The sequence below is a fragment of the Galleria mellonella genome, unplaced genomic scaffold (assembly GCF_026898425.1).
Source record: "Galleria mellonella isolate WM207_F2 unplaced genomic scaffold, CSIRO_AGI_GalMel_v1 utg165, whole genome shotgun sequence".
NCBI lineage: Eukaryota > Metazoa > Arthropoda > Insecta > Lepidoptera > Pyralidae > Galleria > Galleria mellonella.
The window spans coordinates 179,985-205,234 of NW_026442009.1; the positions used below are offsets into that span (position 1 = coordinate 179,985).

Consider the following 25,250-nt stretch of genomic DNA (forward strand, 5'->3'; position numbering starts at 1 on the left):
GTCGCACGGGAAAGCACCGTGCGATACCTCTGGGGCCGATTATCGACTGGTCACTAAGGATGGTGTCGCAGTTTACACAAATCGTCTTGCAAGCTCACGCGGCGCGCACCTTCCTCTGATCGGCACTCACTTCTAGGCTGCCGCTGCGAACTAAGATATCTTAAAATATACTTTCGCTTACAGCTAACTTACACAAATATTTGGTACGCACAGTTCTCTCCAACACTGACGCCGGTTGCACGCTCAGTAGAATACCACTTTTCTCCTCTGCATGGGAGCGTCAAGATACGTCCGTAACAATGTGATCGCTCACGATCTCAGGGTCCCTTCGGTCGGTTCGAGACATGGCAACTAAAATGTTCGTCTGTGCCGCAATGACCCGCACTTTCCAACCTAAGAGTACTGCCTCCGCGCTATACGTGGACTCCACCAGACGGTCGCGCCACCCTCAGAAATCAAGGGAAAAGGCTTTGTTAATAATGGATTCTAACAACCTCATTACTAGCAACATACTCTCATCAGGTCAATCGCACACACGGTTCCCCCTGAAAATCATCGTGGTCAATTCTTGTCGAATTCTTCAGATAGGCCGACTGACCTGCTTTCATCCTCGACTACCATCTATCACTGGTGGGTACCAGTATATACTGATAGCGTAGGCGGGGTTACCATTCCATTATCACACATTAAAAAAAAACCCTAAGAATCTCCTGAGTGCGAGCGAAGAGTGATGTTATCTTCCGTTTGTGTACTCAGTCTCCCGACCAGAGGGAAAAGCAGCTGCAGTTCTAACGGCGGCTTTTAATTTGTATTTATTTTTATGTTACCTATTATACTAATAGCCGTGAAGGAAAGGCTTCATATAAAACAAAGAATTAACAGAAAGAAAAAACAAATGTCACAATTAATTTTAAATAGCCCGATCAATATTTTTATTTATTAAAAAATAATAGTTTAATCAAGCAAAGAAAGGAAGAACCAAACTGTTCTATAGAAACCCGAGAAATTAAAGAATCCAACTAAGAAAAACGATGAAGGCAGAAACCTGGAAATAGTTGCCCTCGGTGATATTTTTGGGACGAAGGGGCTCGCCGCGAAGTTCACTTCTAAGCCCTCCTAGGAGGCTAAGAAGACTCGGTCATAGTCGTAGTAAACGAGGGCATCTGACATGACATATATATATATATGCAATAAAAAAGAAATTTCCAAAAAAAAATTTTTAAAAAAATCATTGGCACTGCCCAAGGCCTATTTTTTGCTACTTGAAATAACAAACCCGCTAGAGCGCCATCTAATGAAAAATAGTACCCATCGCCTATAAACATGACCTGTACAATGGTCATCCAAAAAAAACTGCTTTGTTAAAATATTCAGTTTACTGGGGGGAAAGGGATTGTTAGCATTAGAGTTTGACAGCCCCATTGCTAGCAATATTATGGCTTATTAGGTCCACCTCCACGTGGTTCTCCCTGGAAACCATCGTGAACAATTCTTGTGGAATTTGTTACGATGGGCTAACTGACCTACTTCATCCTCACCTATCCTCCTTCACTGGTGCCCCGCCGGTGTATACCTATAGCGCGGGTAGAGTTGCCATTCCATTATCATCCATTAAAAAAAAATTCAGTTTACTTACAGACTAATTAGATTTATTCTGATTAATCAATTGAATTGATAATCATAACAATCCATATTTCTATACAAAATTAGATACGATATTGCCCAAATAATAAGTTGCACATATAAGTTTATTTTTATAATATTGACATGAAGTAAACGACAGTAAAGAAAAATATAAAATCAAATAAAAGAAAGATACTGTTCAATTTATTTAAATTAATTCTAAGCATTAAAAACTTAAATACATGACAGATATGGCCACATTCTCTATACAAACTTAACGATTTTAAAAAGGAGGAGGTTCTCAATTTTGGTATATTTTTTACGTTTGTTACCTCATAATACCATCAATTATTAAGTGATTTGGAAATTTTTTTTTTATATGAAAGAATATATTTACAAATTGGTCCTATATAAATATCAAAATCTATTTAGTTTTTAAATTAAAATACCACCAATTAAAATATCTCAAGTGTCTGCCACAACTGAAGTCGGGTTTTTTTTTTTTTATGGAACACAATATTAATTATATATTTTATCTATTTCATACAAATTTTTAATAATAAAACAAGACTATCGGCTAACGAAAAGTTGTAAATTTTGATTTAAATGTACTATTTATTGGATCTTTACAAATAGTAGCAAGGAAGTCAAAGACAAATTACACATTTACGTTATTTAACATATTAATAAGGACTATTATAATTAACATAATAGTATAAAAATTTAAAGGGCCATGCAAACCTGTTACGGTTTTAACAAACTATATTTACAATTTTCCTGATTTAAAATATTATTATTACGTTATATCTATTTACAAAAATATCTCGTCGACAAGTTGTTTATCTATCAAACGATGTGGTTTGGGCCTTGACTGCTTCTTTCTGCGTCTGTAAAGACGTGCGTTGAGGGGGTACAAAGCAGGAGATAAAGCACATCGCACATTGAACCACCAATCGCACGACGCGACGCCTTGCGAAAACACCGTCCCGTTGGGACAAAGGAATGATGCCTGACGCCCATCAATGTCACAGTAATGCCAAGCTGAAAAAATAGCTTAATTTATTAAATATGTCGTAAGTATTAGGTACATCTTTTCAAACATAGTACGATACAGCTTTATAAGTTTGATTTAGTTAAATTCTTATTCATTATAGGAATGCTATAGGCTACATAATGATATATAAACATGACAGCAATTTGCAAATATTTCTATTTAAATCACATATATTATAAGATAGAGCCATGTAGGTCCCGGCATAGTAAAGGCCACCCCTTCCTTTCCTGTAGATGTCGTAAGAGGCAACTAAAGAAGCTTATGATCGAGAAATGAGCAGAAGTTTCCAAATATAAAACATCACTAAAAACCAAACTATGGTCGCCAACCAAGCGTAGCAACTACTGGCAAAACCCCCCTTACGGAGTTATTATACGTTAAGCAGTAGACAGTTAACGGCCAATATAAAAAAAAATATGATTAAATAACCATATAATTATCTACCACTAATACTCATTAAAACTTTTTTATACGTACATTTTCCTGAGTACATTTTAGGAATAGTATTTTTTTATGACATTTATTTATTTAACACTAACGTCAATAAAAATAAAAATATTAATGTGTGATAATATTATTATTTTCATAATATTATTATCTGATATTCCATTACTTTATTCTTCATTAATATTATTGTTTTAAGTTATACCTACTTATAATATAGTTTTGTTTAGCACAATTTTGTGTAGTCTACCTAAATAAATAAATACATATTTAGGCTTTTTAATTACACAAAACTCTGCCATCAATAAATATTTATGTATATAATTACGTCATAATAAATTAAATTCAAGGAGATCTATATGTCACATTTTAGTAACATAAGTCAGACGAGGTTAATCCACGAACAAGCAATTATCTTGTTTTTAATACGTATAGCGTACCTACTTATTATTTCATTTTTAAACATGGTGTTAGATTACAAGAAAAATACAAATCATGTATGTATACATATAAAAATGTATAGATCGCAATATAATATAGAAGCTTCTATAAGCATTTTTAATATTAAATGTTCATAGAATATTCGTAAAGTTCTGGTAACTGGATATCAATAACAAAGAGTCATTGGAAGATTATGCAAAAACGAGAATGTGTTTACTTGTGGTATTATTATTATTATTTAAAAACGGGCTTTTTTCCAGGTACAAAACTTACTTGCTGTATTTTTAAGTCATTTTCATATTCTTAAACTATACAACATTTTAAAGGAGAAATACATTAAAATATTTTTTAACTGTACGTTCACAATTATTGTGTTTTAGCGACTAATTTAGAATTTAATCCTTTAAACATTTTATAAAATTATTTTTATATCATCTGTTAAGAAAATAAAGAATATTAAAAAGTAAAGCTATATCATAATTAGGCACTACAAAATACTTATGATTCAAATACAATTTTTTTACTAACCAAATTTTTAGATATATTAAATAATTATAATTTTTAAACATTTTTAATATATATGTTACACTGTAAGGTATTTAGCGAACGCTCTAAGTTTATAAACTTGTATCCTGTATATTTATTATTATTATATAAAAAAAAAACTGGAACTAACTAACTACCAACAGCCTAATAGATATATTATACATACGTAATTAAACGTGCTTTATCATTGATTACTTATTTCCATAAACAACATAATTATACATATCTTCTGTGATATAATAATATGCAAATTTAAAATATACATTCGGTTTCCAAACTAATTCATTCCGCATCGTCTGTTATGCTGTCTTCTTTGTCAAAACATTAATTTTATTGATCCTACCTATCAACTTATGTTTTTTATATAAAAAGAAACTAAACATGTTTGACAAATTTTTTCTAGTTATGAACCTCTATAAAAATACTGATTAGATAATTAATTCACTGCTATGTATTATTAATTTGGACTAGGTTTTTCCTGCATCGCTAATGTTCAGCATAAATAAAACTGCAGTAAAATCGTGTGTGTTTTTTCTTAAACCTCTGCAGATATATTTTTCAGGAAAATAAGCTGCAGAGGCTACAACCGATATAAGCAATAACTTTTATTACACTGACAACAAAATTCTCTAACGGATTCCTACGAAATTTTATAATTGGTTAGGTATAGAATAATTTGTACATACTTATCAAAATCGGCTAAACGTATCCAAAGTGGTTTAATTGTTTCATACAATTTATCGCATTTAACAGAGAACTCTTTGATAAATTGAATATGAGTCTCTACAAAAATATCCTCTAAATAGTGTTTAGTATCTAATAGCTATTTAACTTAGATTTTTTTATACTACTAAGGTAATACACAGGCATACTATGTAGCACAGGCATGTATGTGGTACCGGACGACCCTTCAGAAAACTTAATACGCCCTTTTTGAAGAACCCCATGCTGTAATCTCTAGGGAAGCCTCGGCAGAAAGATCAATCCGTAACCTGAGTGTCCTCGGGAAAAAGCTCCTCTAAAACCGCACTGTGCGACCATCCCTGGTCTAAGACAACTAATATTAGACAGTCGCGGGTACAGCTTGTAAAGAGTAAAGCAAATTTAATCAATCTAAGCGGATCTCACGTTCGAACTAGCATTTTATGTAAGGATGATCTTCCGGGTGTCTTTTTGTTATAATTAGCTGACCTCATGCAGCTATAAGGTCACCTTTGTTAATCATCTCGACACGGCCAAGGCCACGAATAATCTATAGACAATAGAATCGAATCGGCTACCCACGCTCGCCTCGAAAAATGGCACCTATCTGACAGGCATGGTTCTAATATATTAGTGCCTACGTAAGAACATTAAATGAATTGGGTTAAGCTTTTTATAAATGTTGTTTAGCAATATACTAGTATAAACGTACAGACAGTTGCAAGAGTATGCGAGATAATACATCTCGATTGCAATATGAAAGTGAAACCATAGATAAAAAAAAAAGATTAGTTTATACTTTTTCTATGGCGAAACTAAATAATTTATTTTTATATGAAAACTTTGTAATCTACTCCTGTACTAATTTCAACTCACTCTAAAAGTAATGAGTTCGAATCTTGTTGACTACAAGAACTTTGTCTTAAATTAAATTAATTTTCTTAATTTTTGTTAACTCTCAAAAAATCTAAATAGAATAAAATTCAACATTAGGATGAGCGAAATGTGATCATGCTAAATGTTACGTTCGTCATCAGGAACAGTCCACAGATGTCTTTTGACTATCCATCTGGGATTACAATTACTTAAATATAAACGTAACAATCCCACTGCCTGCACGAGATACTCCGCGTAATAGGCGAATATTAGTCAAAAACCACATGTGCCGTAAGAGGCGACTAAGGATACTTAATGGTCGAAGGACGGGCAGCAGTGTCCCTCTTAAAACATTACCAAAAGTTATTGCAATTGCTAACCGGCCTGCCAAGCGTGGCAACTACTGACAAATCCCCCTTAGACGGGGAAGGCCTATGTTGGACAAGTTAATGGACAGTTAATGAACGATATGATGATGATGATGATGGTTACCACATTTTTATTTGAATTTTATTTGGAGTTCGAATTTGCTTACTTTATTCCTTTAGTGGTCTCTTACGACTTCTTTAGATAAAGAAGAGTCATAACATCCTTTTCTTACTTCATCATCTTTCATCATCATCATTATTATCATTAAAGATTTTTAAATTAAAAAATACCTTGGCACCTGGTTTCCATATCGGCGAAAAAGCCTGGATAAGGTTGTTCATCGCAGTAAAAGTTTGTATACGGAACAGCTCCCAGAACCGGATAGTCAACACCAGCTTTTCCTGGAAATTAAAAATAATAGTGGTGTGAATGACAGTAACAAATGTGATATAAACATACCATATAGTTGTTTCAATCTAACAATAATCACGGTACGCGTTTAAATCTTTTACACGAAATGTTTTGCAATGATCCTTGCCAATGATTTCATTATTATCAGGTCCAGATTGATATATAAAGAAAAAATATATTGTTATTGAGAATATATTGCATAACATACACAAAAATTACATTCTCATTTAAAACTCTCCTCCTTCCTGTAGTGAGTTAGAGATTCAATTAAATAAACATATAAAAAATACAACAAACACAGAAAATAAAACATTGTATTTTTGTACAAATAATTTGTACTAAAATTTTCTTGTAAAGTAATCAAAAAAGAATAAGTAAATGAATTGCATAAGTTACGATATACCAATAAAAAGAAAATATTTTTTTTAAATAATGAACAATAAAGATTAATAGACGGCAAGTTCCCACAGTTATTATGTGCACTACTGCACCTAGTGAATGGTTGAGATTTATGTTGCATATGCTATATTGTTTTATACTTCATTGATTTTTATTATTTGATTACGCATCTATCAATGTACATTATATAAGTATGTACTTATTCTGACTAGATACATATCTGAACTAATTTTGGACGCAATTTTGTTTATGTTTATGGCTTTCATATTATTATCATATATGTTTATATCATAATATCAGTCTTTAACCAAGGGGGGTTTTGCCAGTAGTTGCCACGCTTAGCAAGCGGATTGACAACCGCAGTTAGGCTTTGGAAATGTTTTAAGAGGGACGTTGCTGCCCATCCCTCGCCCTTCCTTAGTCGCCTCTTACGATACCCACGGGAAAGGAAGGGGGGGCCCATTCTGTGCCGGGACCTACACGGCGATACACGGATATTTATGTAAATGAGATTAATAGACTTCAAATATAAAAAACTAAAAAAATAAAGTTTAAATTAAAAAGATATACTTACACATTGTTCTCATAGTAATTTTATCAAAATTGGTTCAGTAGTTTAATAGTTAATGTATTTAATTAAAATAACTGGTTTCGTCGCAATTAAAATCGGTTTTTTTGTAAGACAGAATCATTAATTATCATTACACAAACCTAAAAACCCTTTCTTAATGGATACCCTACTAAGAACTAAAGATAATAACAGCTGCTTTAAACCTTAACTATCCCTGTTATATAGTCTACGGTACAATATATAAGTATACTTAAACAAAGCGTATGTTTATTTTTAGACACAAGATATATATAGTCGTATAAACCTGGCTATTAAACAAGAACTGGTATTCGAACTTACAGGGGTCCATACCACGAACACTTCGTACCTTGCTCTCTTGAATCTTTAATACCGTGTTAAAACTCAATTCTTTACAAATTACTTTTATTGTATTATATTATTACTTTAATGAAGGATTATTTGCAAAATGCTTGATAATGTTAATTTTTTCTGGGGAGACGAAAAAATTATTCAAGTGTAAGATTAAAAGACCGTAAATTTAATTTATAATTTTAAATTTATTTATAATACTATAATTCTACAAATTGGGTACTATGCTTCCAATTAAATAATTATATTTGCAACTAGCTCCAACATGTGATTTTTCCTATGTGAATAAAAATTAAAATAAATATTATTTATATTAATTTAGAATACCAAAGTTGTGTATCAATAATTCAAATTCGTTCAGCGATTTTAACGTGACAAACATCTTTACAACCTTTCATAATATTTCTTCAATTCTTTAGAAGGTTTGGTGAAACCTTTCAAATTGACTTCTGACTTCAATTTCCAAATCGTGCAAATGTCTATTGATGGTCCTTCAATAAGCACGATCTGGGCTTGCTCGCAATAATGCCTCCCGGTAGTTGCACAGATAACGAAAGTTCGCTTGCTATAACCACTTTCACTGCGCTGACCCCTCGCTAGATCTCATTAAATATTTTACTATAAATAGTAATTTCAAAAGTGTATCTTTTATATACATTTTTCCACATCTATGCTCAATAAAACAATAAATTAATCAAGTCTAGTCCATGAGATACTTTTTACAAAAACCTCGTGCAATAATCCATCAGCATACTTGTATCGTGTTGGCCTTTGCATCAAAATGTAATTACCGAGTTAAATAATAGGTTGAAAAATTTACCGATGATTCGATCCAATAGGATTCGTAAAATTTATTTTCAAATACAGCGAAAACTGTTTGTATAATAAACTGTATTGTTATATTTAATAATTATTTTTATCCCGTTCATATCTGACTCAAAAGATATCTGTGCAATATATTTATAAAATAATTATAAATATATTGCAATTGTGATCATGTGTAAATAAATAAATATAAGTTAATCATAAAAAAAGTTTAATAAACTAGAAAAAAATGGAAGAGAAAAACATATTACGCCAACCCCAAATATACCTAATAAACTTAGTTTTCATTCATTCGTCGATGTAAATTCTGTCCAAAATGTGTATAACTATTATTAAAAATTATCTACATTGAGTTATCTTGTAATAATTAATTAGGAAGGGTACAGTTTTTATCTTTATATCTAAATAATTATACTTAGTTTGCGCTCTTTTATCGATGTAAGTTCTATCCAAAATATATACAACTAAAATAAAAAAATGTCTACATTAAATTATAATTAATAATTGGATAATTAATTGGGAAGGATGCAGTTTCTTTACCTTTTCTAGCTATTTATTTATCACTCAATTTTCGGATTATTATTTGTTTATTTCACAATAAAATGGCTAAACGAATTTCAACAAAATTTTATAATCCATTAAACAATAACCCAATTTATAAATTGCGATCTCGTCCTAAACTAAGCAGAGCTTGTAACATAAATACTTTTGTGTCAATGCAAACATAATACATGAACACACAGAAAATCTCCAAACCAATATAAACAGAGGAATTCATGAATACAAATGTATATATGTATGTCTTGCACGGATATCGAACTCGCGACCATCGATACATTCCGATGGTTGCGGATTATACCGTTACACAATCAAACTATGATATTACAGTAATATTTAATATGTTTATTTTAAAGATATAATTTATAAAAAGAAATGAGTAAATCTGTTCTAGATCATATCATGATAAATGACCAATAAAGTCAGTTGTCGAAACATACACAATGCAATGCAAACAACTTTTGATTTTTTAACCTTTTTATGTAATATACAAGGTTAGAATAAAGATATACTTATTTTTTTAGTACACAATTAAAATTAATTACTATTGTTTTTTTTTTTTTAATTAGAAAACGCTGTAATATTTTTCTTTAACATAAATAACTTAAAAAATATAAATACCAAATATAACACACATACAACATACAGGTACACCCAAAAAACAATACACTTCTTTCTTTGATAGTTGGGTAAATATAAAAATATATGGCACCGACAAAATAAGTCGAAGTAGTGTAAATTCGGAAAGGCCAAAGGCAAGGTTCACAGTGTCTAGATGTTTACATAAGTATAAGAATTCGTAAGAACATCTTAATATTTTAATATTACAATCGACATAATAATATTATATAGTCTTAAATATTTATATTTGGATTTAATATATGCATGTTATTGAAATACTTTTCAGACGTAAAGGACGGGAGCTTTAAATCCCTAATTATTTATATTATACTGTAACTGGCTTTAACTCACTTTCATATTTATAATACTCATATTAGTAAGGATATTTATGATATTGAATCTTGAAAATGATTATGTTCAAAATTATTTTTAGCAATACCTAAATATCACTACACATATATTCATTTTTCCAGACTTAATGTTGAATACAGAAAATAAAGGTATGTATCAAATATATTCTATTGTCTGTCTAACATTTTTAATCGACTTTTTTGAGTATATCTTTATAAGTGTAACTTGAACTTTGGCACAACATGGAAGTACTTTAATTCTCGTTTCTTTTATAGATTTTCCATATAGTACAATCCAACTTCAAATACAATACAGATTCGTCTTAATTCTACGAGTAACAAAACTACATAACAATAGTTGACTTTGTCATGTACACTACTAATTCAACAGGTATTTGAGTTACATAATTAGCAAGGGATAAGATGCTAATAACAGTATTGTATTTTGGTGTGTAAAAACTATTAATTATTTATAGGTATAAAATAAAATTAAGACCTCGCTTGTATATACTTACAATCACATCATATTTAATAAGTATATCATCGAGATTGACGTGTTAAGATGATAGGTATAACTGTATACGTATTTAAATTCACGTTTCGAAACAGTTGTACCACAATTAAGAACAATATTTCGCAAATATTTTGTGGCCATAATAGAAATAGTGTGTTTAATTACATATACCTATGCATAGGTGAATCAATTATAAAATCAAGTATCTAATATGGCAATTATTTCGAATCTATTTCAAAATGATGCCTGTCTTCATGGTCAACGAGTGTTATGTTATTATGCTAAATTTCTGTACAATTATCAAATTATTTTTTTTATAGTTCTATTAATTTTTAATATATACTTTTAATCTTCTTATAACCCATTAGAGTGCTACTATTTCTCACTAAAAGATAATGTCATACTATATTAGGTGGCTTGGTAAAGTGTATATTTCATATTACACTCCTCTTGCATTGGCATATTGTAGATTGTTCCTTTTCTTCTTATTATATTCGCTTCTTATGATGATTAAAAATTGTGTCCCATAAAAAAACAACAAACATTTTTTGATAAAATTTCCATGGCACCAATTTGTAAGTATAGCCTTTCAGATAAAAAAGAATTTGTAAATCAGTTTAAAATTGACGAAGTTATGAGGTAACAAACATAAAAAAATGAAAAAATACAACCGAATTGAGAAGCTCATTCTTTTTGACATTCCATTCTTACTCCATCATCACACGAAGTCCAGTCATATTACTTACTTTTAATACACATGCAAAATTTGTTTAAAACATATTTACGCAGTATGCCTCTCTATAATATATGGCTGGAAGAGGAGACGCTACTAACCTACATGCGATACGTGTGTTTATTGTACATCTGCGCTAAACCGGCTTTTCTGGATTTTAGAATTAAATAGATATATAGTCGTTATTATTTTTAGAATTTACCTCATCTTATTGTAATATAAATATTCGTTCCTCTAAATGTTTACGTTTCTCGAACGAATATTCATATTAATTACTTACATAATACATTCCTGTCTGACTTATTTGACATTAAAGTTGTAATAAAATTAGTAGGTATTAATGAGGTAACATTTTAAGGCTTTCGTGATTCAATTCGACGTAAATCCTTAGATACCTACTTATCTTCATTGAATGCCTAAGTGCTCGTTTGATACTACTACCTTATGGGGATCCTAATATATTCCGCAATATAAACTATAAACACTAGCTATTTCTGCGATTTCACAGTGCACACTTATCTCCCTATCCGTAAGAACTTCCGTTGGATATAGTAGTATTAATTAGCGAAAGAATATTTGTAATCATTAGTTATTTATAGAAAATACTCTCCTATATACAGAGTAATACACTATTTTAAACACAAATTTTACCACTTTTCAAACAATTTCAAAAAGGAGGTTCTCAATTCGGTTGTATTTTTTTATGTTTGTTACCTCATAACTCCATGAATTCTGAACACTTTTTTATCCGAAAGGATATACTTACAGACTGCTCCCATAGAAATTTTATCGAAGTCGGTTCAGTAGTTTAGTTTTTAGATCGAAACTACTAGTTATGTCAGAACTGAAGTCTTTTTTTTTTTGTGGGACACAATCTTTAATTATTGATACCTAATTGTATATCCTTTAATTGCATACCTCTAAACTAAACTTAATTTTGGTTACCAATCCGCCTACCAAATGTAGCAACTGCTAATAAAATCCTCCTTCTGCGGGAGACCTGGTTCAACAGTCGGCAGTTAACGGCTGATATAATAAATTATAATTACCTACCATTTTATCCTAAATCAATTAAACTGCTTGCGGTATTTATATTATGAACATTAAAATAGAATTACAAGTAAGAATAACTTTTAATATTATCACATGTTAAGATATTAAATCTATTAAATCTTATCAAAACTTTTAATTTAACTAAATGTTTTAACTAGTTAAACGTGACTGAGCGATAAATTAAAAAAGCACTTAACCACATAATATGATCTGTCATTTCGGTCTCACCTGGTATACTAAACAGGAGTCCGTTGGTGAATAAACACTAAAATTCAAAAAAAATTCAAAATTCAAAAATCATTTATTCATGTAGGACATTTTAGCCGCTTATGAACGTCAAATTTTTACTACTAAAACTACTCAAATTTCTACTACTCGTGTGTTTATATCATTAACAATACGTGGGGCTCACAAATGGCGCAACTTACGTTATGACGTTGTGGCGTAAGCGCAGCGAGGCTATAACGCGACGCAGCGCCACATAGTGCCGTGCCGTGACCGCACCCGCAACACGACAGTATTTTCAAATGACCACAAGAAGAATAGCACTACGAATATTGTTCACAGCAATGTACGACTACATAAGATGTTAATAATAACTTAATATTTCATAAGTCATCATTTAATCGTTACAATACTTTAATTTATTTTTAATGAGCATCTCACTATAAATTTATCTGCGAACAATTGACAGATGGAGGGTGCAGTCATTTATCATAATTGATGCGGTTTTCAAACATTAGTTATTTTTTGTTTCATATTACGAAATCATATAGAATATATAAATAAATACCAACTTGAACAAATGTTTTTCTTAATTACACACTACAATTATACCTTGACCGTTGTAATACTCTTTTTCGTTATATGCTCATATTTTTTTATGATTAAATACAGTCTTTAAACCCAATTTACTATTTGTACATGACCTTCTATAACGCGTCGTATACCCAGATATCTATCTTATAAATATTCAAATTCGAAAGTAAGTTTCTGGCTTGTTTACTTGTTTGATGCGTTAAGAAGTAAATGTCATGTTCAATAAACAATTCTTCATAGAAAATTAATCGGTATTCTTCCATACTCGATCGTTATTATGAGGTTATACTAACTATGATATTCAAAATTTGATACAGCAATTACTCAAATTACTTAATAATGTGAAAGTCAAACTACTGTTAACCATTTTCTGTCATGAACCTGATATTGGTACGTCATATGCCTACAATTACCATAAAAAAGCTAAGATTTGAAAGAAAAAATTGCAGATGACTGCTAGTAATAAATATAAATGTAGTTACTTTGACGTAAATGTTACGCGGGGATGAGCTTGTTATGTATCACATGCGTAATGTGAACAATGTGTTCACCCACGTCTCAACAATCCGCTCCACAACATACTCAGTAAGTAACACTTCAAGCATTGTTTTGTTAGTTTACCGCCTGTCAAATATTACGTGATCGCAGGAAACAATTATTATTGTCATGCTAAATATGAATAGACTTAGGAATCGACGCTAACCTTGTCCAATATAACAACTGAATGCAAATGGCTATGACAAATTCTCAATGACATTAAAAATTTCTATAACAAATACACCTAATACTCCGCTAATAGAAATATCATATCACATCATCTATTCGATTGTGATGGCAATAAGGGTAATGGCTATATAGCCATTCTTGCGAACTTCTTGGTATTACATCATTACTAACAAACTATAACATAAGCCTTTCCCATAAGGGAGGTTTTGCCAGTAGCTGGCCCATTCTATGCCGAGACTACACGGCACTTATAACTATACTATAACACAATATATGATAATTACAAAGAAATATAGGTCATTTCAAGATGCATATCACTTTTATGTAATGTCAAAAATTTTAAAATCCATTCGCATTGTTTATACAGCCACCGTATCTGATTTCCATTTTATTTTTGAATATAAAATTGTAGATATAATAAAATAAAAATGATATTAAATTAAGATTTTATTCCATAAAAAAGTAAAAATATTATTTATTTTTTTCTTTTTGCATTCCATGATGTGGTTGCTAAATATTAAACAGGTCTAGTTATGAACCCTGTTGAACATCGTCGTTCATCCTCATTTCAATCATTATCCGTCCACTGCTGGACATAAGCCTTCCCCATAGACTGTCATAAAGAACGGTCCTGAACTACCTGCATCCACTTACTCCTTGCAATACATTTCAAGTCGTCACTTCATCAAGTGGGGGGTCGTCCTATACTGCGTTTGCCCGTACGGGGTCGCCACTCAAGAACCTTTCTTCCCATTTGTTATTGATGCTTCGAACTTTGTGACCAGCTCATTGCTACTTCAGCTTGCTTATTCTTCGAACTATGTCGGTTTCTTTGGTTATTTTGCGGATATCCTCGTTTCAGATTCTATCACGCAAAGAGACTATAGCCCTCTCCATAACACGCTGAGCAATTTGAAGCTTTTGCATAGGGGCAATAGTGTAAAACCATGGTTCGGTTCCATAAGTCATCATTGGCAACACGCACTGGTTAAAGACTGTCGTATCATTAAAACTCTTATATAATAGGTACGTATGTTCTGTGTTATTATTATATTAGTATATAAATATAACTAATATGTGAGTAAATCTTATCAATTGCAAAAATTGTCATCGAAATGGATGCGGAATTATTGAAAATATAATGTAATACAAGTAATAAAAAATACTGTCGAATTAAGATGTTTTGAAGTCATTTAAAACTACATCAACAGTGAGATCAACCATAAAAAATATAATTACATTGAATACTATTTGATTTGATATGTACACAATGATTTTATCATACAAGTACATGTCAATTGACTAATATCATGTCAAATAAAATCTATCGGTCATTAACAGTGCCCTGACATTTAACATGATTAAAAACAAATTGGTATCGCCGCAAATAATCTTATAGCGTTATCGAATCCTTTAATGTTTGTATTAATTTTTGTTTTTATTATTTGTTATACCTATTATTTTTATTAGCTTCCGAACTAAATATAACAGACATTGGAAAAACCTAAATATATGTATTTTGACAAAAAGATAAAATTATATATAGTCAGTATTATAAAATCTATTAAAAAAAAGAATTTTATTTTAATATGAATCCTAAAATCGTAACAACAACGGAAATAACTGCAACGGGCGCTGCTGCCCATCCCGACGGTAAAAGTTAATAATTTAAAAGTTAAAAATTCGTATGTACCTAATAACCTATTATTCATCATCATACTCGTATTACTCAGCATAAAATTCAATTAGGTACTATTCAACTAACGAACAATAAATTCAACCTTTCGCTTCCACCACTCTACAAATGAACTAAAATAACGACACATTATGTGATAATCACCATGACCTCAAAACTACTCAATTTTATTATTTGTCTGTTGTATATATGTACTTATTGATTAAAGGTCAATTTAAAGATTTCCTGTTGAATCAGTAGCAATTTGAGTATTTAATCGCTTTTTTTTTCTACGTTAACAATTTTATAGACAATTATAAATTGCTTCATCAATAAAACTGTAACAATTAATTGTATCATAAAATTAACCAATGACCATTCTCATGTATTATATTATACCCACTACCCATATGTAATATGCACATGACTACCTTCATGTGACCTTATGACTGATATAGAATCATGGCGATTTGCACGAATCCACAATACCTAAGTAATGTTAGTTAATAGCAATTAGTAAATTTTAATTATATTTTCTACTAGTATTATTACCGTCTAATAAATTGAATAAAATATATATATACGAGTCATTACTTGTATTATGTGTGTAATATTTATTAATTTTATGTGATATTATTACTTTTACTGCTACTTTTAATTGATAAATTTCAGTTCATTTTTGACTTATAATTATGATCATAGATTACAATAAATAAAGACCGTTTGCCAAACGGATTGTATTCTGTACGAATTTTCGGACATAACAGCCAATGCGAATTTATCTTTGTAACGCTCCATCGTTGTAAAGGTCCACTCAGTAATGCACAGTTTCCCACCTACGTAGTAAAACAAGTACATTTTGCTCCGCAAGTTAAAAAACACGACAAAAGATAAACGGAACTGACTTAAAAAGAATTATCACCATTGTCATTCGGTATAATATGAGGATTCTAACTATATCCAATACAACAAAGTCCCATCAGGCATTTAGAAGTTATTGCGGAATAAAAAAACTCACACATGTGAACCTTTAAACCAATTACACACTTTTTTGAGCAGTCGTGAAATAAGGTGAAAACAATATCTATTTTAAGACTACTTAAATTGTGAATGTATGAGGATGTATATTAGTGGTTATACCATACCCAATCTTAAATACTATTGCGCATAGTATGACCCATATTAACAGACATCAAAACTTAGTGTGTACGTTGCCAATAAACTAGTGATGTGCTAATCACAGCGATGCAAGCAAACGTGCGTAAACATCGCAGGTACTATAAGTAACTAGTAATAGTACTAGTTAATACGCATAGACGTATTCACAGTACGCTCTCATTTGCCTCTAATGAACTCGCAACTGTTACTAAACAGGCTTCCTGTTGAATATGATTTAGGTTCTTTTAATCATTGTCTTTTAAACAATTACACATTATACTCATAGTGCCATTATTGAGTAAGGATTTCTCTCTAAAAATGGAGGATATTAGCCTACTATTACCACGCTCGTTAGCCAAGTGGCTTAGTTACGCTGTATAAGGGTTTATACTTTTCATTAATTTTCCTCTTTATCTCTGTTGATATCCTAGGAACAAAAAAATGGTAACAATGAATTATTATTCCGTCCGTATACACTATAAAAACAGACTTTAGCAAAATTAATCGGTATCTATTTATCCGAAAAACAAGGACTTTAGAATTTCTAATCGCTAAGGATTAATGAAACTACACATGACCTCAAGCGGCCGACTTAGTAAGAGAATTGCCTAAAGCAATAATACTATGATTTTGACCTTGGTTTAATGCACGATTGTTAGCACAATTAAGTAGTAAGCCATACACATAAAACAAGTCCTTATTGGACCAAGGCTACTTATGCTACCATAACTATCATCTTGCTACACAATGGAATCGGAAATTGGGCAGAATGAAATCGGGACGACTTCATTCTGCCCAATAAGATAAAATCTGTAAATTCGCGCATAAATTTTATTGTCTACAAATAAATAATTGTACACTCATATGGATTAAAAATCTGATAATTTTAAAAAGAAAGTAGCTATGAAAAATAGAAACAAATAATGAAATCCATATAAAATATTTTTTTTAGAATTGGTATCTGTTTGTTATGAAAATGGCTGAGCTTCTTTCAACGAATTCATTATCATTATTTTTTTTTTCTATGGGGTTGCCTTCCGTATTATATCTCAAGTAACATATAACGCAGCACTATCAAAGTCTCAAGTCAAGGAATTTTAGATAACTGTTAGACATGCTTAAATTAATACCTACTGTTGAAGATTGAAACCTTTTTTATTTTAATAACCATATATTTTTTTATTTTTTTTTTAATAGCTATATATTTTTTATTTTATCTGTCACTGATCTTATTTTTTTTTAAATTTTCAATTCTTCTATCAAATGTACTGAAGCAATTCATTATTAAAAAACAATTATTTATTTAATATTCACCATCAAAATGAGAAATCTATCATACTTTTTTTTCTAGGGAATACCGTTTCCCTAAATATTGAGAGCCACTTTGCGGTACCAAGTGTAATGGTGAATTTACAATTTATTTATTTGGTTTTATGTTTTAAATTTTGTGTTTTATGTGTATAAATATTATAATTTTATGTAATGGAATCTACCATACTCCCCAACACCTTCGGCGTGTCGGTACCGGCACAAAATGGGCCACCCCTTCCTTTCCTGTGGGTCTCGTAAGAGGCGACTAAAGAAACTTACATTCGAGGGATAGGCAGTAGCGTCCCTCTTAAAATATCCCCAAAGGCCTAACTGCGATTACCAATCCGCCTGCCAAGCGTGCCAACTAATGGCAAAACTCTCCTTATGGGAAAGGCGTATGTATATATAATAAAAAATGCTCAAATCTAATAAACATGTAGTCATAATATTAATAGTCAAAACGTTTATAATATGCAGACATGAAACCCGCAATGATAAAAAATTAAAGCAGTATACTAAACTGCTATACTCCCAAGGTGGTCGCACTGCCCTCAATATAGATACAAAACATCACGATGGGCCAACAAATGTACACGAAGATCCTGCTTCTATGTACCTAAGTGCGAAAAACGTGCATAAGATATCTAATCCACATGACTCATGTTTAGTGAACCTGAATAAATAATAGCGTGACTTTATCTACACTAGGATGCCTTGATCAAAAAGACGCCTCGCTACGTTCTCTGCCTTCTCACGCGGCCTATCATTCACTTTACCGGATAAAGCTTAATTTGAATGTCTAATTCACGATATAATTTTGCTTCACAAAATAAAACAGCGATATTGATCGTTCACAAAAGTAATACACGATTAGAGTAACATGAGTATTGGAACTTATTGATTGCAAAAATAATTGTCAAAATTACGAAAAATAAAATTTTGAATGGTCTTACATATACACGAATTATTAAAATTCAAACAAACAAATTTAATTAGGAATAAAAAATTGCACTGTTTATACACCTATATTTATATACACTTAGATTTACATATATTAAAATAAGTACATAATATTTAGCCCAAATACGGAGAGAATAAAAAAAGTACAACTGGAACCTACGAGTACAACTTGTCTAGTCTCTTCATTAAACGCAAAAAATATTGAATACAGAAAGAAAGAATAAAGTTAACTTCCATACGATCCAATTTCAATCCTCTCCCAGACTGTAGACTGGTCTACAAAAATAGTTTTTGAAAACAATAAGAGTATTTATCATTTACATACCTATTGTATAATATCCTTATCTTATATTACATCCTTTACAATAAAGAAGCCAAATTGCTACCTTATTAGCCTGATTATACCTTTTTAGTAAAGTTAAGTTCAGTAGTAGAGAATGCTTTTAATGCTATTTTTAATGGACAGTTTATTTATATAAATATCTTAGTTCTGAAAGTCGTTAAAATAGCAAACAAAACAGTCACTATTTCCTAATATTACGTCTATTGTTATCAAAATGACATTAAATATACCTATATAGTAAAAGAACGAACCTAATATTTTTTTTTTGCATGAAAAATCAAAATATATTTTTTTTTATCTATACTTATAATAAATCTGTAGAGAGGTCAATTCTGTACATGAAATATATTTCCAAAATAACTATCAGGGGGTGATTAGTGATCGATACTGATGTCAAAAATGCAATCAGTAAATCAATCAGTCTGTCTGTCTGTATGTTCGTTATAGAAACAACAACTACTCGACGGATTTTAACGAAACTTGGTACAATTATTCTTCATACTCCTGGGCAGGTTATAGTATACTTTTCATCACGCTACGATCAATAAGAGCAGAGCAGTGAAGGGAAATATTGGGAAAACGGGAGAAGATACTCCATTTCTAAGCTTCCGTCGCGTGAGCAGCCTTAATGGCCACTTTTTAAAATGTAAAAATGTCCATGCGGCTCCGGGACGGGCCGCTAGTACAAAATAATACTTGACGTCAAAATTGTAACTAGACAAAATCTGAACATGGGAAAAATGTAAGAAAAGTTATGTAATGTATTTACTAGCAATAAATACAAACCCAAAACATATTTTTAATAATTTTTGTCGGTGTCTCCAAAAAAATAAATAAAAGAGACCTAATAGTTAATATTATTGATACTACAATTCATAAGTTATTATTTTTGGCCATATTTGTAATTTAAATTAGGCCACATTAAGTAGGTTTGTTTTTAGAGGTTTTTAAGAACTCAAAAACGGTTCTAGTTATAAAGATTGTTTTATTTTTCTTGTAATATTCTCCTTTATAAATTTAAAATATTTCAGATTTTTCGCTTCAAAAAATTCGGGAATAAGGAAGAGGGATAGTTTAATTCTCACATTTTCTAACATAAGTACAGAACTACGCATCAAACAAAAAAAATCTATTTAAATTGATAGCATTAGTAGTTATTGATATATAACGCTGTGACAGAGACGGACGGACGGTACGGAATCTTTTTGATACGGAACCATAAAGACAAGGTTCTTCAAAAGGGGGGTAAAGAGGTTTTTTCAGGGTCGGCAACGCACGCGTAATACCTCTGGTATTGCAGGTGTTCATAGACTACGGTAACCACTCAGGTGGACCTAACACACCATCAGGTGGGCCGTATGCTTGTTTGCCACCTCAGTGGTATAAAAAAAAAGAAAAAAGACATTGCATCAAATTGGATGCAATTTTCACAGTTGTGTTCCTTAAGGTCTAACTCTAAGTCTGGTATATAATATTTTTTATACCATCTTAATATACCATATTTTATTCTTTAGCAACAAAACAACTTATTGATGTTTTATTATATATAATTTAATAATAAATTTAGACTTCAAAAATTTTAAGTACTTTAATATATTTAAACAATTTCTATAATAATTTAACGCAGCAGTAGGAAGAATCAATTACTTTCATGCTGTATGATTTTAAACGCACACTTCGGTTATAAATTATTAAATAATATCAAGTTACTAATGGTTATGACTAACTTACCGGGAATAGCCATTCCAAGTTCTAGATATTCTTTAACGGAGGGGCTGAGAAAAGCAGAAGGCGCAGGCGCTGACTCAGGTTCAGGGTCTGGCGCATCCAGAGCCTGAAGTGGTTCCTGTGACGCCGCGCTATCAGCCCGGACACGCTTCACACGAGCCCCTTCCTCAGCACCACCTGAAAATGTTAGTATTATTATTTATTTTATAATTTTTTTCAATCACGTATACTTATTTATATTATCGCACGAAAATACGTAAAAGTGTCGCATTTTATTATATTTCAATAAACTTTTAAAATAATTTTCGTATTGTTTTAACAAAAATTATTATCTATTTGTTATCTCATCACAAAAAAATTGTTGAACGACTATTACTTTATACTTGACCCATAATGCTAAGTGTTTGTCAATTGAATATTCATATTTACGAAAAAAGACTCCTACGTGGTGTAGTACCAAATAATAAACAATAATATAATATACGGTATAATTGTAAAATAACATATCTCTACGTCTCTACGTCTATAGGTACCCAGACGTAGTACGACGTACTGTATACTTAAACTTATCTAACCATCTCATTCATAAAAACGTCAAACCTCTTATAACCCTAACTTGTTTTTTGAAGTGTTTTGTCTTTCTTTTTTTGCGCTAACTTCTCAATTTGTAATACAATAAAAAAACACTCTAATACTTAAAATAGGTTTGTAAAATGTTTTAATTTTTATAAATAAGGAGGTAATATATTACCAGATAGATATTTCATAGTATATCTAAGATTGGTATGTGGGGAGAGGAATTGCTAGTAATGAGAACATTAATCCCCATTATTAGCAATATATACTGTCGGGTCGACCTTCTCGCGTTTCCCCCTAGAAACGATCGTTATTTACTCTTAATTAATTCGTCATGATAGGTTACCTGATTTGTTATCATCGCCTATTACTGCTAAGTACCCTGCCAGCATATACCGATTGTACAGGTAAGATTTTTTTTAATGGATGATAATGAAATGGTTACCCTGCGCGCGCTATCGGTATACGCTGGCGGAGCACCAGTGAGATGAATTGCACTAGAATTAACCACGATGGTTTCCAGGGGGAACCACGTGGAGGTCGACCTGATAGGGTATATTGCTAGCAATGGGGCAGTTAGATCCCATTACTAACAATCCCTTTCCAGGTAATCCTTTTCCCCTGTACAGGTAGGGTTATCATTCTGTTATCATACATTTAAAAAACCAACATTGGATTTTGCTTCGTAATAAAAACAAAAACAAAATTAATATGGGATTAACACAAGAGTAAAGCTTATACTCGTAAATCGCAAAAAGAATTATCAATATTGAGTATCATCAATTCATTTCATTCATGACCTATGATGGTGACCCACTGCTAGACCAAAGCTTCCTCCTTATACCTCCTATGATCTATGTATACCAATTTTTATGAAACTCTTCTCCATAACTTACATTTTATGTTTAATTGGTGAAAATAGAATTGTAATTCCGCCTGCATTATCAGTAGGTATACGCCGACGGGGCACCAATCAGAAATGATTGATAGAGATAAAAGCAGACCTGTTAGTACCACCGTAATGAGTTCGACAAGAATTAACCACGATGGTAAGGGGGGGAAAGGATTGTTAGTAATTGAGACTGAGAATTCCATAGCTAGCAATATACCCATCCAGGTCGACCTCCTCGCGGTTCTCTCTGGAAACTATCATGGTAAATTCCTGATGAATTCATCATGATGGGCTAACTGGCCTGTTTTCATTCTCATCGATCACCCTTCACTGGTGCTCCGCCAGCGTATTCCGTTAGCGCAGGCGGGTTCACTATTCCATTTTCACCCATTAAAATAACCACGATGGTTTCCAGGGAGAACCGCGTAAAAGTGGACACAACAGAGTATATCGCTAGCTGTGAGCTCCATTACTAACAATCCCTTTCTCCCCTTGTATACGTATTATACTGTAACTTCTTTTTGCATTCACAGGGATTTATTTTTTGCATTACGTATTGCTGCACAGATAATATAATACTATACTAGGCACAGCACATCGACTCACTTTGCGTAGTATAAACAAAAATACAGATGAATTGAGAACCTAAACCGTGGTAAAAAAACACGAATTCTATTAGTTAACAGGGGCAACCTGTATTTTCACTATCCGATGGTTCATTTAGCTTAAAATTTAGTAACTTTATAGTTAATATTCGTCGCCGTAGGGTCCCGACATAGAATGGGCTATCCGTTCCTTTACCGTGGATGTAATAAGAGACGACTAAGAGAGATTAATAAACGAGGGATGGGCAGCAGCGTCCCTCTTAAAATAGCACTGAAGGTTAACTGCGGTTGCCAACCCGCCGGCCAAGCGTGGCAACTACTAGCAACCCCCCTCCCCCTTATGGGGGAGGACTATGTTCAACAGTGAATAGTTAACGGCTAACATGATATGATGGTGGTGGCTAAATTATTATCTTTTTATTTACCACTAGCAATCCATAGCTCCACCCGCATGAATCAGTATATAAAGTATCCTATGTTCTAAGTCGTGTACCAATTTTCATTTAAATCCATTCAAGTAGTTTTCATGTAAGAGTGATAAACATCTAACTATCCTCATTAACTTTCGCGTTTATAATAGTAATATATACCTACTTGAGGATTGTCTTGCTTTATTATAAAGATTAATTAATCTAATCTTAATTGTCATTTTAGACTACAATGCAGTTAAAGGAAACTTATTGACATGTTCTCTCTTTTCATTTAAGAGTTTCTTCTTGTTGGTGCAACTAATTCATGCATCTTCTTCCAGTCAGTTCTATCACAGGCCATATCCTTGACATCCCTATACGACATGACGCCTAGTGTTTCCTTCATCTGTCCCATGTAGTTAATCCTCGGTCTTCCTCTTCCTCTTTTGCCCTCTATCTTTCCTTCTATTATGCTCTTAAAAAAATCGATCTAGTGTTTCTTTTATCTGTCCCATGTAGTGTAGTGTAGTATGTAGTGTCAACAGGATGAAGTGGGAATCTTGGTGAGTCAAGATTACCTATAAAAAGCTACAAGAATCTTATGACAATACTATGACATGGCAAATAAATGCCGCCAGTAAATAATCATTACTCTGATATGGGGCAGCAGTCGTATCAGTACTGGTATAAGGCCGAAAAAGAAATTTCTGGAAGGGCTTCTAGTCAGCGATCAGAGGGCGAAATATCGGTCTCTGAGCTGCGGTGCAGAAAGCAAGATGGGAAATTACTGCACTATAATCCTATAAGTAGCAACTAATGGAATGATTGTCATGTTATCCTGCTCACAATTTGATAAATTGCAAATAGATATGATTCATTTTTATTTAAATCTTAATAATCTATAGTACACTTAATATTTATTGGCATTGACCTTTTAAAATATTAGCAACAACTCAAAGTAATTAATTATGTTCGTAATATACTGTATAATAAAATAACTATTATATACTGTTTTGCGAACTGATATATACAAAGTTTATTGTAATAGTAAAAAAATAAAATAAAATGGAAATATTAATTGTTGTTTATTCACATACATACATAGTATCTAATTGGTTAATGCAACGTAGTAATATTCTAATAGGTATGCGGCTAGTGTCAAAAACTAACACTGTTTATAACGAGAAAGAGCTTTTTCCTAAACTATGTATAAAGTTCTTACCAATAATCGTGAGAAGCGGCAGCATATACATGCATAGTGTTGAAAAAAACTTTTCCCTCATCTTGATTGTGAATACCGTTAGATTCAAATACAATCACAGAACCGTACACAGTATACACACATATTCAATTCGATCGTGTCACAATCGTTAAGGCTTCAGCCTACATTGAAGGCCACTGAAGGTCTCAGAAAAGGATTGACGTATTTCGTAACATGGGTTATGACTTTAATTGTCGTGGTTGATAAGTCGCCGACGCGGTTTGTGTGCTCGGTTGGATGGTTACGCAACAACTATACTTGCGTGCTCTATCGGAGACAGCCGAGCGCACAATGTTCGCGCTGCGACCGCCTTACTTGATATTGTAC

General features: G+C 31.8%; 1 protein-coding gene across 1 annotated transcript; it reads right to left on the reverse strand.

Annotated features, from left to right (window-relative positions):
• Positions 1 to 1,805: 1,805 nt before the first annotated feature.
• LOC116413814 (uncharacterized) lies at positions 1,806 to 25,221 on the reverse strand. The gene is made up of 4 exons (XM_031914777.2): positions 24,885 to 25,221; positions 21,183 to 21,356; positions 6,346 to 6,456; positions 1,806 to 2,664 (listed from the first exon to the last, which is right to left on the reverse strand). Exons 1-4 carry the CDS (start codon positions 24,943 to 24,945, stop codon positions 2,435 to 2,437), a joined length of 576 nt encoding a protein of 191 aa, XP_031770637.1. The 5' UTR covers positions 24,946 to 25,221; the 3' UTR covers positions 1,806 to 2,434.
• Between the last annotated feature and the right edge of the window lie 29 nt (positions 25,222 to 25,250).

Coding starts and splice junctions, on each gene's coding strand:
- LOC116413814 (XM_031914777.2), bottom strand. CDS start 24,945: ATGAGGGAAAAGTTTTTTTCAACACTATGCATGTATATGCTGCCGCTT. Junction 21,357..24,884: donor GCCGCTTCTCACGATTATTG/GTAAGAACTTTA, acceptor TAACATTTTCAG/GTGGTGCTGAGGAAGGGGCT. Junction 6,457..21,182: donor ACTTGGAATGGCTATTCCCG/GTAAGTTAGTCA, acceptor TTTAATTTCCAG/GAAAAGCTGGTGTTGACTAT.